The sequence below is a fragment of the Mus caroli genome, chromosome 9, assembly GCF_900094665.2.
Source record: "Mus caroli chromosome 9, CAROLI_EIJ_v1.1, whole genome shotgun sequence".
In the NCBI taxonomy this organism is placed as follows: Eukaryota; Metazoa; Chordata; class Mammalia; order Rodentia; family Muridae; genus Mus; species Mus caroli.
In genome coordinates this window covers 91,481,342-91,498,521 of record NC_034578.1, presented here as the reverse complement: position 1 = coordinate 91,498,521, position 17,180 = coordinate 91,481,342, and the positions used below count along the sequence as shown (strand labels likewise).

The window sequence follows — 17,180 nt, the reverse complement described above, 5'->3', positions numbered from 1 at the left end:
AAAAAAAAAAAAGAGTACCTGCTGCTCTTACAGAGGAACTAGGTTCAGTTCCCAGTCCTCACATGTTGGCTTACAAACACTTACCAACCCCAGTCCCAGTTCTGCAGGCACCAGGCATGCACACATATGAAAAAATAAATGTATGTTATTTATATACATAAAGATCATAAAACTTGCTGTTTTATCAATTACACTTAAAGTTTTTAGTCAAATGTATTCTAATAGTCCATAATTTGTTCATTGTTTTCTATTGTCTTCCTGAGTTCAGTCACCTGTGGTTCATATCTTCTCGGTTATGTNCTTTATCTCACTTATTTAACTTTACTTTTCTAAAGTTCATTCATTTGTGTATGAGTTTGTGTGTGTCTGCAATGTGAATGTATGTACATAAACAGTACCAGAAGAGGGCATTGGATATTCTTTTCCACCTATTCCTTTGAAGCAAGGTCTTCTTGTACCTGGGGCTCAAGTTTTCTGGGCTAGGCTGACAACTGACAAACCCCAACAATTCTTTCTCCTCCAAGTCAGAGCTGGGATTATAGGCATACATAGAATTCGTGACTTGTTATGTTGGTGCTGGGAACTGAACTCTGGTCTTCACAGCTGACAGCAAGAACTATTAACCAGTTAGCCATCTGACAAGCACTCTCTGATTAAAATTAAAATTCTCATTTTTTTTTTCTAAATTTGCAAATATTTGAAATTCTTAACTTAGGTTATAATGCTAAATCTAGTTTTCTTTTATGTTTTTGGTTTTGAAAGAAAGAATTGTCCCAAACTGAAAGACTTTTTTTCTTTGAGACAAGTTCTCACACTGTACCTTAGGCTGGTCTTAAGCAATCTTTCCTGCCTCAGCCAGCCTGTCAAGTGCTGGGATTCCACACTTGGATTTCTTTTGTTACTTTCTTTATTTTGTAGTCTTATTAAAGAAAGACCCTGGGCTGGCCTGGGACTTTCAACATAGACTAGGCTGGCCTTGAACTCACAGAGATCCACCTGTTTCTGCCTCCTCAGTGCTGGGATTAAAGGCATGCAGCACCACACCCAGCTTTCTTATATGTAATTTTTCTATTCATACTGTGAACCCTCTGTATAGGCTCTAACAAACAGTAAGCATTTTGTAATGGCTTTAAGATTTTCATAAATAAATAAATAAGCCAGGAAGTATAGTAAAGTTATTTGTTTAAAAACAAAGCACCATTTTATATTTTGTTTTTGGCATCAGAGGTAGGATTTGATAAATTTATTTCTACAAGACCTTTAAGTCTTCCCCTCGTCTTTTTTCTTTTTGTTTATAACAAGATCTAAAGCATGCTTGCTCCTCTTTCCTATTCTTTTACTTCTCCAAGAGACAATGACTGTCTGAGACCTTAGCATCTAAATATTTTCCACTATCTTTTATGCAGAAAGTACCTGGAAGGCATCTCCACAGTTGCTATACTTGGAGTGAAGCCATCTTTCTCTTTATACAGATTGTTCAGATTCTCAGGTTCCTGTCTTCTAATGATATTTAAAGTGTGGATTATGCTTAGATTTATGTGCCTTCCCTATTGCTACTTTTTGTTTGTAGGCTTTCTCTGTGTAGCCTTGGCTATCCTGAAACTCACTCTGTAGGCCAGACTAGCCTCTGCCTCTCTAGAGTTGGGATTAAAGGTATACACCACCACTGCCCAACTTGTTGTTGGGAGAGATCGGGAGCTGATTCAGGCATTTATCTTTATTCCAGGATAATCTAGAAGTCTCTATATTTTCAACGAATTCTTCTCTGCTTTGACTTTTAAATAGAATTCTGAATTTCCATAAAAAGTAATTTGTGCTTCTTACAGTTTTCTTATCTTTCTGGAATTTGCACAAAAAGATTCCTTTAATATGAGTAGCACAACTGGAAGGATGGAAAAAAGGAACAGAGGGATGGATGGAAGGAGGGAAAAAGGAAAGAGAAATGTCATCATGGTGGTATAAACCTGTGATTCTATCTCTCAAGGAGCGAGGCAAAAATATCATGAGTTCAAAGACATTTTTGGCTCTACTCAAAGTTTGAGGCTAGTTTGGGCTATTCAAAACTAAATGAAACTAATAAAGTTAGCTTAGTCCAGTTAAAAAATATTAAATTACTAAAATTTTATATGACAGATATCAATGGGGTAATTACGCTAGAAGAATCACATAAATTACTGATGTACTAACATCCAAATCCCTATTTGTAATGAAGTCATCATGGCTGGGGAGATGACTCAGTGAGTTAAGATTGCTTACTGTGCCAGCATGAGGACCTGAGTTCAAACATCTAACACTCACTTTAAAAAGTGGGAAATGAACCAAGGAGTACACACGGCTGCAGCTGCATATGTAGCAGAGGATGGCCTTGTCAGGTGAGAGGTCCTTGGTCCTATGAAGGCTCAATAGATAACCCAGTATAGGGGAATCGAGGGTGGGGAGGCGGGAGTGGGTGGGTGGGTGGAGGAACACCCTCATAGAAGCAGGGGGGAGGGCGGATGGGATGGGGGTTTCCGGAAGAGGGGGAAACTAGGTAAGGGGATGACATTTGAAATGTAAATAAAGAAAATATCCAATATATATTTATATGAAATGGTTGTACATGGCTGGAAACCCAGAATTAGGAGGCAGAGACAGGAGGATATCAGACACTCTGTAGACAGCCAACCTAGCCTAAAACAGTGAGCTTTCAGTTTAGTGAGAGACCATCTTAAAAGCAGAGTGATAGAGTAAGACATCTGCACACATGAGGATGTACCACATACTCATGGCACATAAATAAAAACAATCCTTAAAAATTCAAAGATGCACTAGATAAAAGTACAACTATGAAATAAGGACCCTTCAAAACAACAGAAAATTCTGCAATTTTTTGAGACTGAAACTGAAGGGCATCTATTTCACGACTGCTCATTTTTCAGTCAGATCTAATAATCTAGGTAAAATAAAAATGTGTAGCATGAAAACTAAATCTTTTGAGTTCTCAAGCAAAAATGCCAATCCATCATTTTTTCTTTAAACTCCTGATAGATTTTTTTTAAATACATAATTTGAATTATATCACTTTTAGCATACCTGATTTTTGTACAAGGTTTCCTTCAAGCTTGTAAGAGCATGAATTCGAACATCTACATTTTCGTGTTGAATTGCTTTCATAGATAGCTGGAGAGTGGTTTGAAGATCAGTACTCTCAGAGGTTTCCTATACAAAGAGCAGAAAACATTCATTATTTACTATCCTAACATCTGAAAGGCCTGTATTCTCTATATAACCAGTTACTATTAAAATAGCTAAAATATAACCCAACTAAATTTTTTCTCATCCCTTTCTTTGCAAAGTCTATGTCATCAGTATAATTTTTTTTTTAGGGAAAATCATTTTTATTCTAAAATCTTTAGAACTAGAGATTTTCTTCCAATTGAATAATATCTTATGTATCTAAAATAAGTGCTTCTTGATAATAATAATGAAAAGGTACAAGCCTTCCCATGTGGACTCTGCTCAGTCCTTTCACTCCTCAAATTCTAATTTCTGTCATGAAATTCTATGAAATCACAATATTTTCATGATTTTAGAAAGTTTGTAAGATTTCAAGATGATCAAGAATCATTTAGACCGGACACAATACTATCATAGTTTAACCATAGTGATACTGTAATTTACAGCATGAGATAACTGGGATCATCCCACATTTTCCCTCTCAGGAATATAGAGAGGATGGCTTCTATCTAATGCTAATGTGTCTCTTGTCTAAATAGAATGTGGTAGAAGTACATGACCATAATTCCAACATTTGGAATGATGAGCAGGCAGATGAGGTGTTCAAGACCTGCCCCAGCTACATAGTGTTATTTTAAGACAGCCTCAGCTATGAGACAGTCACAAAACAAAGCAAAACAAAACAACAACAAAAAACCCCAAAACAACATAAAAACAAATTTAAATGACAAAACTTCCCTGCCAAAGACACTGATTCACAGTACTATTTTCTAATCACCATGGTTATATTATTATTATTATTTTTTAAGACAGGGTTTTCTATGTCACCTTGGCTGGAACTCACTAAGAACATGCTGGCTTCAAACTTATGGAGATTCTCCTGGCTCTGCTTTCAGAATGCTGGGATTATATGCATGAGCCAACACAACTAGCTTTGATGGTAAGGACCTTTTTTAGTATACTGGAATCAGGTACAATTTTGTATTCAAGATCTTCCATACTAAAAGTAAAGAAATGAAATACCTTTCTATATTCCTGGAGAACTGCTTTTATCTTTTCTAATTCTGGATGATCAGGCAAAAAATATATTTCATGAAGAAAATCTTGCACAGCATCCCTAATAGTTAGAAAGAATTATTTGTAAGAATATCAATGTAAAGTTGAAGGTAAAGCTATAAAATTCATACGTAAAAGCTCATAGTGATTATTCACATGCAAAGTAATCTTCCTAGTCATGTCTAGATTCTCAGCTAAATTAATACTAGCAATTATTCTAGGGCTAATACAGTGGTAGAGTGATTGCTTAGCATGCACAAGGCCTGGAGTCAATCTCTAATCACATATGGAATAAAAACTAAAAAAATATTAAAATACTTAATAATGGCAAATAACCACAGCTATGAAAATGATCCTTGATAGTCTGTCATATCAGTGGCCCATAATAAGCCATGCTTCTCAGTATGAACATTCATATATATAGCACCTTATTCTTTAACAAGACTGGGTACAAAAATTCCTTTAGCAAATACATATNCTATATATTTGCTAAATACATGTGCTAAATACATGTAGCAGAAGAGATGCTGTAGATAGAAAAGGTCTTAGACCTGGCAGTTTCCATTTTTGAGCTCAGGAAAAAATTGAGTCACCATGGAAGAAATCTGGTTATCAACATGGACAAGACACTCAGAGAGAAGGGCTCTGACATTACATGGACAGGGAAGAGTCCACTTCAGTCTACCTTCAAATGTGGCCATACCCAGTCTTCTGAACAAGATGAACTCAGCCTAAACTACAAATTTATGAGCAAATAAAGATATTCACTATTCCTAAGGTACCATATTTGTAGTAATTTGTAAAAGCAGGAAGTAGTGAAAATCAATCCCCAAATATAAATTTTTATATAGAAGTTTTAGAGAAAAATATGAAAATAATACTTTTTGATACTACAANTTTCGCTTAAATTATAATAAATAATCTTTCTGGGTTTAAATATATTTTTAATTCTAGTCTTTACTAACAAAAAGCCAGAAATAGCTATTATGTGGCCTATCAGACTCCAAGTTCTGTGCTAGACTTGGAATGAAATCATAAACAAATCCAGAGCAATTCATTCACTNAGAGAAGTGGAGGGTCTACCTAGCACCAAGTGAAAGAAAATCTTTCTTATGACATGAAAAGTTATTCTACCATCCATAAGAGACAATGAGCATATGTATATTTGGAACTGAAAAGAAATTGAAAAGCAATGTTGGTGATTTTATTGTTCTAGCATGTAGGAGACTAACAAAACAAAACAAACAAACAAAACCCTAAAAGTATTTTCAATGAATAAAAAGATATCGTTACTTCTGTGTTTTCCTGCCAGAATGGTTACTGGAATAGTTTAAAGGAATGGTAACAGCATATGTGTGGGCAGGTGTGTAGTGTTCANATCCTAACTTTTCAGAAGAAATGAATTATGATATACAGCAGTCAGTTATNTAACAGAAAAGGCTTGAAATATGATGGAAGATATTTTAGATTAAGAAGCAGTGTGAGTGAAAATTTAAGTGTAGGTAAAGTGTGGTTGTTCTGTCACTAGTTCATGTTTTCTACAGCTTCCTGCTACAGCCATCAGTGGGACTGGAAAAATCAGTAGAAAAAAATGTCAAGTGTCCAGCTTTAAAGGTCAAGCTAGCCAACTTGCAATTCAATATTTAGAAAACAGAGACCCAGAGAACATCTCTCTATGCTGAAATGTTTTTTAAAGAAACAAAAATTCCATAAACTTCTAAAATAAGGAAAGCTGGTTCAAAGGTAATGGGATGAAACAGGAGTTCTAAGTAACTAAGGAAAGTGATAACTATCCCTGCTAGCCTTCCTTAGGGTACCTGATTTACTTAAGAAAGGTAAAATTACCTTTACTAACTGAAAGTCAGTGAAAAAATGTTAATTGTTGATCTATTAATGAGTTTCAAATATATTTAAAATAGAAACAAGACGCATTGAAAATTCAACTATTTAAAAAGTAGTTATATACCAATATTTTCCCCCAAGGACTCAACTCTATTAAAATAGTAATTTATATTATCAAAGTAATACTAATACTTTGGGACATAAAAATACATTTTTAAATGTTTTAGGGCTGGAGAGATTTCTCATGTGGTAAAGCATTTGCTGTGTAAGACTGAGGATTAAGTTGGATCCCTGAGTAACCACCAGAAAGTATGTGCCTGTAATCCCGGTGCCAAAGAAGCAAAGACAAGCGGACTCTGGGGGCTTTGCTTGCTAGCTAGACTAAAGCAATCAGTCAGTTTTTGAATGACTTTGTCTCAAAAATTAAGGTGGTGCCACTTAATCCTAGTATTCAGGAGACAGAAACAGGCAGATTTCTGTGAGTTTGAGGCCAGACTTGTCTAAATAGTGAGTTCTGGGATAGTCAGAGCTACATAGTGAGACCCTACTTCAAACAAACATTCAAACAAACAAACCCCAAAAAATAAAGTGGATTGAGGAAGACATCCAATGTCAACTTTTGGTTTACACACACACATGCATGCACGCGCGCGTAAATGCACACACTACTATTCTACTATTTTCTGATTAGTTTTAGTTCCAATACCTGTTTTCAATGATGAGGTAGTGAAAGATAGCAGCAGTTTCTTTAGGCTGCATGTGTATGAGAGGTAACAAAGCCACTATGACATGACTGAGCAGGGGTCCCAGGTAAGCGTGATCCAGACAGCGAACAAAGCAGTCCCATGCTCTAAGTGAAAAACAAAAATTAATTCAAGTATTTTTATGTTTGTAAAGTACCATCAATTAGTTGTTAGCTGAATAATGATATATACATATTAGAGATTAAAGTAGCTTTTGATATAAAGATCAATGATCATACAAACACACAGACAGTGATCTCTAAGTTANATTAAGTAAAACAAAACTTAAAAATACCAACCAACCAATCAATCAAATACTCAAAACAAATAAACACCAATGTGAAATCAGTTTTTCATGGTATGATCAATACAAAAGAAAAATCNAATGTTATGTATTTATGCATTTGCTTATATAGATAATCTATAAGAATAGTAGAACTTAAAAAAAAAAAAGAATAGTACAACTTAAGATTTTATAACTTTAGAATGATGCAAATGTACATTTAGAAGAAATTGTATTTGGCAGTTGGATGTGGTGATTCACAACTCCAACAAAACACTTGTAGAGTAACATCATAGAGTTCAAGGGAAGCCTGGGCTATGTAAGAAGCTTAAAAAAAAATTAAAAACAAAACTCAATTTTCATCTTTCCATGAATTAGGAATAAAACACAATTTTTCCTTGTGATGCTGGGCAGTGAGAGCAAGCCACAGTTTCTAGTCACAGGTTTCATGGAACCATGGGGTGAACAATGGATACTGTACTTATTAACAGCATGCTACTGTGTTCAATAGACTAAATGAGATACTCAACACTTTATTACAAATAGGCTTTGTGTTATATGATTTTGGTCAACTGAAAGCTACTGTGAGCGTTCTAAGCTCATTTAAGCCAGGTTACATTAAGTTATGGTGTGGTAGGTTAAGTATGGTAGGTTAGGTACATTAAAAATGGTATAGGTCTGTAATTCCAGAAATCTGGAGCCTGAAGAAGCAGTATGACCAAATACATATACAAAGACAAAACCAAACCAAACCAAAAAACCCAAACAACAAAATCAAACAAACATACAAACAAAACCCCCAAAAGACAGATGTGGTGGCATACACTTATAATCCCAGCTCTGCCCACAAAAGGAAGTTCCAGGATAGCCTAGGAACTATGGAAGATCAAAGAGGTGTGCTTGCTAGTTTTATGTCAACTTGATATAAGCTAGAGTCATTTAGGAAGAGGTAATCACAACTGAGAAAATGCTCCTAAGAGATCAGCCTGTGGACAAGATTGTAGTATGTTTTATAACTGATGATTGATGTGGGCGGGTCCATACTAAATGGGGTGGTGGCATCCCTGGGTGAGTAGTTCAGGATGGTATTAGAAAGCAGACTGAGGAAGCTGTGAGAAGCAATCTAATAAGCAGCACTCCTTGATGACTTGTTTCAGTTCCCACCTCCAGGTTCTTGCCTTGCTTGGGTTCCTGCCCTGACTTCACACAGTGATGAACTGTAACTTGAGAGTTAAAAGCTATTACNGCAATAGAAATCTTAATGGGACAAAAAATGGTACCAGAATCATGCTGTGAATCACTGCTGTGACAGATCTGGCCACTGAGCTTTGGGGAAGATTTTAGTTGCATTCAAACTTTGGGCTGGAAAAGCTGTTCAGTGAGAAGGTAAATGTGCTGAGAGCAGTGCAGATGAAGGCGGCCTGACTTAAATGGCTTTAGATGAAATCAAAGACTCTATTGAAACCATTTATATTTTGAAGTAAGAATCTGCAGTTTGGTCAGCTAGGGCTCAGACCAATACCACTGAAGTAAAACCTTTGCTTAATAAGGTCAACTGACTCTGATTAGTTGGATCTGAGAAATTAGTACTGATTTTAAAAAAAAAGCATCTTTGAAGACCATTAATCTGAGAATATTTCCTCATGGTTAGCACACAGAAACTGTGCCAAACTGTTCTTGCTGGCAGCTTAACTTGGTAGTGAACGAGTCACATGTGAGCTACAGGTTTTGAAGGAATGCAGTGATCGTGGGAGAGTAGCTGAGGCTTGGCACCATGTGGCAGAGTTAGGTTCCTTGAAGAGAGCCTAGGAGAGTCGACAGGCAAAGGTGAAGTCTGTTTTAGAGATATCTGTATCATGGGGCAATTATGAGGACAGTAGCAGCTGGGAAGTGGGTGCCAGCCTGAGCCTGGATGACAAACTGCATGTGCTGTGAATGGCAGAGTCAGAGGAGTATGACTGTCTAAGCCCTTTGGAGCCTAGAAGAGCTCGGACACTGCTCACAGACATTTGGACACTGAGTTAGTGATTTACACTGTTGCGAGTTTGGCTTTGATTTGTTCAATGTGACTGGGCTCTTAGAGTAAGAACGTATGTAACTTATTTTTGACTTTATAGAAGCCCACAGTTAAGAGACTTTGAAATTCTAGAGAGACTTAAATGTTTTAAAGAAATTAACTTTTAAAGTGTTTGGAATTTTAAAGACTAGGACTTTTTAAAAGTTAGATTTTTTTTTTTTTTGGTTTTTCGAGACAGGGTTTCTCTGTGTAGCCCTGGCTGTCCTGGAACTCACTCTGTAGACCAGGTTGGCCTCGAACTCAGAAATCCGCCTGCCTCTGCCTCCTGAGTGCTGGGATTAAAGGCATGTGCCACCACACCCCGTTTGGTTTTTGTTGTTGTTGTTGTTGTTGTTGTTTTTTAAGTTAGAATATTTTATATGTGACATTAATCATACCACCTAGTGGATGATCAAGAAAAAAAGGTTATGACTTAATAAGTGATGTGTTTTTGCATCAAGGTGACAAGGGGTCAATTGTGCTGGCTAGTTTAATGCCAACTTGACACAAACTAGAGTCACTTCGGAAAAGAACACCTCAAGTGAAAAAAAATGTTCCCATCATATCAGCCTGTGATAAGAACTCAAGTTAGAATTATCTAAAAATACAAGAAAACATTCTAAATATGGTGATTATTTACCTGCAGCATAACTCAGGAAAATCATCCTTGAATCTAAGACCAGTTCTCAGTGTGGTCATCATTTTTACTCTCACAGAACTGACATGTTTAGGTCCCATCAACTTCATCAAAGACATCAAACTAGTCAAGGCCTACAAAGAAAATAGTGTTTGTTTAAAAAAAAAAAAAACCAAAACTTATAAACAAGATGCCAGACAAGTAATAGAAACAATTGCTTCCTACCTAAATGTCAAGGTATCAATGTACATGACACAAAAGGTCTAATGAATGCTGGCCAATTTTTTTGGTTAACTTACATGAGAACCAAGAATCTGAAAAACACAAATTGCATTTTTATTTTTGTTTCCCTTGAAGTTGCNCTACTACTATGGTCTAATAAATCTTGAAATTTACAAAGGATATGTATGATACATCTTAATTTTTTTCAAATATGTTTCATATCACTAGTGTAAATACGGATATAGATTAATTTGAAGTTATTTATAATTTAACCAGAGTGTTTCATAATGGTCAGTAATGGTATTAATGATACTAAATTCAAGATGTTCTGAATTTAATACACTGAACAACTGCCAGATAGTTTTACAATAGAAACAGANTGAGAACTACATCAATAGTTCTAGGTTCTAATGAATGGATATAGAAAGTCTCTGGTTAATCCTTTGCAATACTGTCTTAGTTAGGGGTTGCTATTCCCGAGTTTAAACAACATGGCCAAAAGCAATTTGGGTAGGAAAGGGTTTATTTGGCTTATGTTTCCATTTCACTGTTCATTTTTGAAAGAAGTCAGGACAGGAGCTCAAATGGGGCAGGAACCTGGAGACAGGAGCTGATGCAGAGGCTGTGGAGGAGTGATAAGTACTGACTTGCTCCTCAGGGTTTGCTCAGCTTGCTTTATTATAGGACCCTCCCTCAAGGATCATCAATTAAGAAAATGCCCTACAGGCTTGGCTACAGCCTGATCTTATGGAGCTATTTTCTAAACTGAGGCTCCCTCCTCACCAATGATTTATACCTTGTGTCAATATGACATAAAACTAGCCAGCACATGTACCAGAACATGGAGGCTCTTTATGGCTTTATAACATAAATTCCATGTTCCTTAGACTTACAGTCATCCATTCTTTCATTTAGCATAAGTGTTTGGGAAGCCATATAGATAGATAGAATAGAAGTTACTGAAAATTTACTAGTTAAAACTGAAATTACAGGCACTGACTGTTACAATTTGTAGCTAAATTTTGCTCTATGTCTTACTTGGATACTTAAAGTTACCAGAAGAGGAATGCATTCCGAAATAAAAGCTGCTACTGGACCAGCAAGGTGGCTCCTAAGGTAAAGGCTTGCTGCCAAGCCTAACAACCTAATTCTAGCCCTAAAAGCCATATAGTAGGAGTATATTGACTCATGCATGTTGTCCTCTGACCTCTATGTGAGCACTGTTGCACACTCATGCTTATACACATATACACTAAGAACAGAAATACCAACACTAGACCCAAGTGAACCAATAAAATTCAATTATACAACCAACATTCAAGCTCTCAGTTACTGCTGGCTTATGTCTTCAACTGTGCTAGATGTCATGACAGCATGGGACTGCAGACATTAGTATTTATCATCTGAGAAGTAGAAAGCTAGCTGAGCAAGGTGTCTGTCATAATCCCAGCATTCAGGAGGCTGAGTTAAGAGGACTACCAGAAGTTCAAAGGCACCCTGAGCTATAATAACAAAAGTAGAGAGTTAACCAAGGTAACTCTGAACAAAGGTACTGATTCTGAAATGTTCTTTGAATCTAGAATCAAGTTGTGGCTGAAGTTATATTATCTTTGTCTATTTAGTAACAGAGCCAACAAATCCTTTTAGACAGCTTGAGTTGGGTTTCCTAACTCACATCATCAGTGAAAGAGTGGCCAATGGTACAATTTCTATTTTTACAGTATCTAAAGAACAAATATACGATATCCAGTAATAAATATCAAATGTTTGCTTGCTTTTCCTTTTTGACAGTCTCATATTTAGTTAAGGCTTGCTTGGAACTCACGAGGTAGCCCAGACTGACATTAAGCTCTGAGCTATCCTTCAGCCTCAGTCTTTCCACATGCTGAAATTACAGGTGTGAGCTACTACACCCAGCTAGTTCCATGACTTTTTATATTGAATGTTTACAACTAGAAGCAGATTTCATATTCCCTGAATATTCAATATGAATTTTATTCTAGTCTCTTGGAATTCAAATACCACTACTTACCATTTTCTTATCTTCAATGCCAACACTGGAGCTCAGTAACTGCATATTAAAAAAGGCCAGAATGCCCAACAATTTTGGTTGCAAATAATCAGCCTATGGATTTAAAGAAAAGATGTTAAATGTTTTACATATATTAAGTGTCTCTCTTCTTTTCCTCTAAATTGGAGATTTACTACAAAACTCCTAGTGGGTAGCTTTCTACCACTGAACTACACCAGGCAGAAAAATTTGCAAGAAAAAGAGCTAGTGATAGTAATAACTGAAATATGTCCCAAGACAGCATGGCTTGATGCTGAGGCACCTGATTTAGGTTACCTAGGGTCACATACATGGCTGAGGACAGATGAGGAAGAGTCTTGCTAGTACACAGTCAAGAGGAATTAGGTATCTATCTAGCATACAGAAATTTTGTCAAGCAAAGAAATCATTTGTTTTTCAAGCCTAAATTTACCTTTTGGTTTGTGAACTTTTTTTTTTAAAAAAAATCATCACTAGTTTTTTTGAGATTAGCAAAATATTGGGTTTCATCACAGCATCTCCAACATATGTTTTGTAAACTTGTAATTTAGATTGAAATTAAGCTTTGGCATGAGAAACCGCAATTCACTAATTATATGAATTCACTATTGCATGGTTCTAATCTATGTTCTTAAATAAAAGATAGGTAGAGGTGACATTCAAATCTACATAAATATTCTAATTTCAAAGTTCTTGGCATTGAGTCAAACAGTACTTTGAATATGTATAGCTGCCATTCACCAAATATATGTGTTTCTATACTGTCATGCTAGGTACATGTGTTTAAAAGATAAACACTAGTATATATGGCAAATCAGTAGGAGTCACTAAATAAATTTACACATAAAATATGTCTGTGATAAGGGCAATAAGAAAATAAACATGAACATGTGATAGAAACTGGATAAATGAATTTAGGTAGGGGTGACAAGGAAACTGTGAACAGTAAAAAGCATCCAGGGAATTATTAATGTAAGTATGAAGACCACCTAAAGCCAACAACTACAAGTCTGAAAGTTTGCCATTTTTAAGAAACAGAGGTAGAGCTAAAAGCAGTGAGAAGAAGAACTGAACAAAAGGTAGAAAGGCACACATATGCCACATATGGTCTTATAGATTTTATTTGAAGAGCTCATATCTGTTCTCAGGTTTTGGTTGAAGCAAATGAGTAGGTGATGGTACAAAGCACCATTGCCCAAAGTAGGGAAGATTAGGGGAATCAAGTGAGGAAAGAATAATAAAGATTTCTTTGGGGGCTGAGATTACACATGGATAGCTCAATAGTGAGGCACTTGCTTGCTTAACACAGGCCAAGGTTATCTGAGAGAAGAAAATCTTAGTTCAGAAAATGCTTTCATAAGATGGGACTATAAGCAAGTATGCAGGGCATTTTCCTAATTAGTAATTAGTGAGGGAGGTCCCACCATACAATGTTAACCTTTTCTAAAAGAAACACATCAATTAAAACTTAAAGAAATACCTATGTTTGGGAAATAGAGGAAAGGAGTTTCCTCAGCTTTATAAGTAAGGTACAGAAAAGGAGAAAACCGAACAAACTTATACCATGTACTATATCCCTTACCATCAGTTCAGGTGATGTAATATCTCGTGGTCCCTGATATGGATCATCACTAGATGCAAATGAGGCAAGTATTGACAAACCATTGAAAACTTGTTGATAATGTTCTCCAATACGCAGCAATAATTCGTTATGCAATCCTTGAAAATCCTGTCTTAACAGGCTCCCCAACTCAATTTCTGTTTCATTCTAAAGATATTAAAAACATTTCCTCATATTAGCATCCAGATTTAAGTAGATTGATTATTAATGTGTTTTTAGTAAGTCAAGAGCTCTAGGTCAAGTGACACAGTTCACTAATAGTACTAAGAAAGGACACTGGCAAAGGATTCTAATCGTGCTCTCTCCTGATAGGTCTCCCATGAGCTGTATGAATGAAGAAGAGGGATCAGACTTAATTTTGAAGTGAAAATTAATAAAGAAAAGTCTATGCTTTCCTAGGTCTTTCTGCACCAGCAACACGGTATTTACAGATGCACAGACCCTGGGAGTAAGAACAGTAGTTCACAGCATGGTTTTGGTCAGAATGCTGGAGTTTAAACTCTAGCTGTCACTTACAGGCTGTCCAGTGATTTGAACAATTTACCTAATCTAACCCCTTATTGCCTTAAGTGTCATCATCTGTAAAACAAAACACTGCTTGAACATTTCTAATTAAAAACACAAATACCAATTCTTTTGAACACTATCATGATACAAGAAGCAGAAAATTCCATACTTGACTTTAAAATACAAGTTGCTGTCAAAATGTGGGCACATTGAAAATACTGTATAAAATTAGCTTTGGGCTATACATTTAAGAAGTATGTGAAACAGGAATAAATTCTGTGTTTAAACTTTGGTTTTATTCTCAAGATAGCTCATTATATATATATGCAAATAGTCCAAAATGAAAAAAAAAATCTGAAATCTAGTCTCAAGCATTTTGTATAAAAGACAAACTGTGCTCCTTTTATCTTGCCAAGTAACTTAAGTGACCCATACGGAGTTTTTGACATGTAGTATGTACTCCATAAATAACACACAGGTTAATGCTTGTGATGAATGAAAACAATTAATAGTCATTTCTCCTCAAGTGAGAAAAGATCTGCTGTCCTCTTTGAGAAAATGAAATTAAGGTCCTCTGTTCCCATAGTCTTATATNCCTAAAAGGTGTTGCTGTTAATGTAAAACCACAAGAAGTCTAAACTACAATTTTAAACTTAAAAATTAGCCAGACATGCAAATTTAACAGTCTAAATCCATAATGAGAGGATAAAGTGCCAACATTTGTTTTCTGATCTCCACACATGCACAACAGACCATGCACTCTGTCTCTGTCTCTCCTTCCCACACACACTAAACTTTATTTCTTATTATACCCAAGAGTGTTTTGTCTATGCATAGGTATATGTTTACAGGTGCTTGGTGCCATAGAGGTCAGAAGAGGGTTTCAGATCTCCCAAATCTGCAGTTACAGAAAGATATGATCTGCCATATGGGTGTTGGGAAATGAACNCAGGTCTTCTGTTGTAACAAGTACTATTAGCCCCGANCCATCTCTATAGCCCTATAAAAATTTTAATATTTTAAAGTAGAAAGAATTATAATCAGAGTAGCAAGTAAATAAGCCAAATACAGGCATACGATTAAAGAGAGCAATCTCTTTTTATAATTACTTGCACAATATCAGCTAATTTATAACTATAATCAGCACAAAATCACTAAAATAAAATTATATTTAAAAACCCAGGTCCATGAAAGGATGACTATTCTATCCCATTATAGTAAATGATCAGAAAAAAATATAATTTTTTTTAAAAATTTAGAATCCTCCCAAGACAATGATTATTTTTTAAATGTAGGAGTGCTCTGTCTGCATTTGTCTACATACCAGAAGAGGGCATCAGATCCCATTACAGATAGTCTTAAGCCACCATGTGGTTACTGGAAATTAAACTCAGGACCTCTGGAAGAGCAACCAATATTCTTAATAGCTGAGTCATCTCACCAGCCTGACAATGATTATTTAACACAATAATATTTATACACAGTCTTATAGTATAAGCTATAAATTACTCACTGCCCTTCCATATTACAGTGTTACAATAGTTTTTCCAATAGTGTTAACATAAACGAATAAAATAAATACAAATATCCAAATACCTTCAGATAATGAAGAGCACGTTCTAATTCATCTTTGGAACAAGAACAAACCAAATGAGAAAAGATATATTTGAAGTTATTTATTAAAATCTCTCGACGATTGACATTTAATTGTTTCCCTAAAGTTCGAATGAGAGCTGATGCTGCAGGACTTGCTTTGGCAGCAAGATCAGGAAGTAGAACTTGTAATGTCCTCTGGGAAAAAAAAAACACAATAATTATCAAAAAAAGTACATTTGTCTGGGTGATAAACTGTTCAAATAAGTCATCCACAAGAAATATTCTTTAATGCTATAGGAAGTTCTGTATGGAATTGTACCTGTATTCAGCTTTGTCATTTACTCACTTGACTATACTAGACTGACAGCATTACTATGAATCAGGGCCTGAATAAACATGTAGAGAATAGCCATAAACGCAAACTTAAAAGAATTTTTTAGATCATAGAATTGATGCTTCATNATTACAGAAAACAGGCAAGAATCCCAGTGGAATGATAAACATACTAACCCACCCAGAAAACCTTCAACCCCAAATTTATCCTGTCTACAAGAAATACAGGCACAGGGGATGGAGCAGAGACTATCAATAACCAGCCCAACTTGAGACGCATCCCATGGGCAAGCACCAATCCCTGACACTATTAATGATGCTCTGTTGTAGACAGGAGTAAGTTGTCCTCTGAGAGGCTGCACCTAGCAGCTGACTCAGACAGATACAGACACCCACAGCCAGTAAAACAGTTAAGCACATCTAACATCCCAATACTGCAACAAATCTACTTTCCTTTTTGGTTTATTTAAGATCTAGCTCATTAAATTCATATAAACTCCAAAGGGAAAATAGTTATTGTGTTTATTTATTCTATATGTCTTAGTGATTACAACTACATGTTAAGTCATTATTCTAAACCTAGGATGTAACAATGAACAAGATCCAAGCCTTGCTTACAAGTGTGAGATTCTGTCACTCAAGAGACTAAGGCAAGAGAGAACACATTTGACGCTGGCCTGTGCTACAGAATGAGACTCTGTCTTAAAGAGAACAAAAAAAGAAAGAAAGAAAGAAAGAAAGAAAGGAAGGAAGAGAAAGAAAACAAACAAAATAACAAATGAATAAGTTTCCCTTCATAGACATACCTTATGCCTTTTTAACTTTAGTTATGCCTAGCTTAAGATGGTTATGCAATATATCTTAATTTTAGACATTTAGTTTCTTCTCAGAGTTTTATTTTGCCAATGGGTAATGTTGCAATAAACATTGTGGGTTTTGATGAAATTAATAAGGTATGAATATGTGGTTCTTATAATATAGCATCCTATTTTCTTTGTTTATATAATCAATTTAAAAG

General features: G+C 35.6%; 1 protein-coding gene across 1 annotated transcript in view; it reads right to left on the bottom strand.

Annotated features, from left to right (window-relative positions):
- Window positions 1-17,180, bottom strand: part of Atr (ATR serine/threonine kinase) — a 92,243-nt gene that overhangs the window by 55,950 nt on the left and 19,113 nt on the right. Inside the window, exons 14-20 of the mRNA XM_029481984.1 lie at window positions 15,830-16,024; window positions 13,688-13,873; window positions 12,088-12,180; window positions 9,837-9,967; window positions 6,821-6,964; window positions 4,240-4,333; window positions 3,073-3,198 (exon numbers count right to left, since the gene is read on the bottom strand). Coding sequence (XP_029337844.1) covers window positions 3,073-3,198; window positions 4,240-4,333; window positions 6,821-6,964; window positions 9,837-9,967; window positions 12,088-12,180; window positions 13,688-13,873; window positions 15,830-16,024 — 969 coding nt within the window. The remainder of the gene's footprint in view (window positions 1-3,072; window positions 3,199-4,239; window positions 4,334-6,820; window positions 6,965-9,836; window positions 9,968-12,087; window positions 12,181-13,687; window positions 13,874-15,829; window positions 16,025-17,180) is intronic.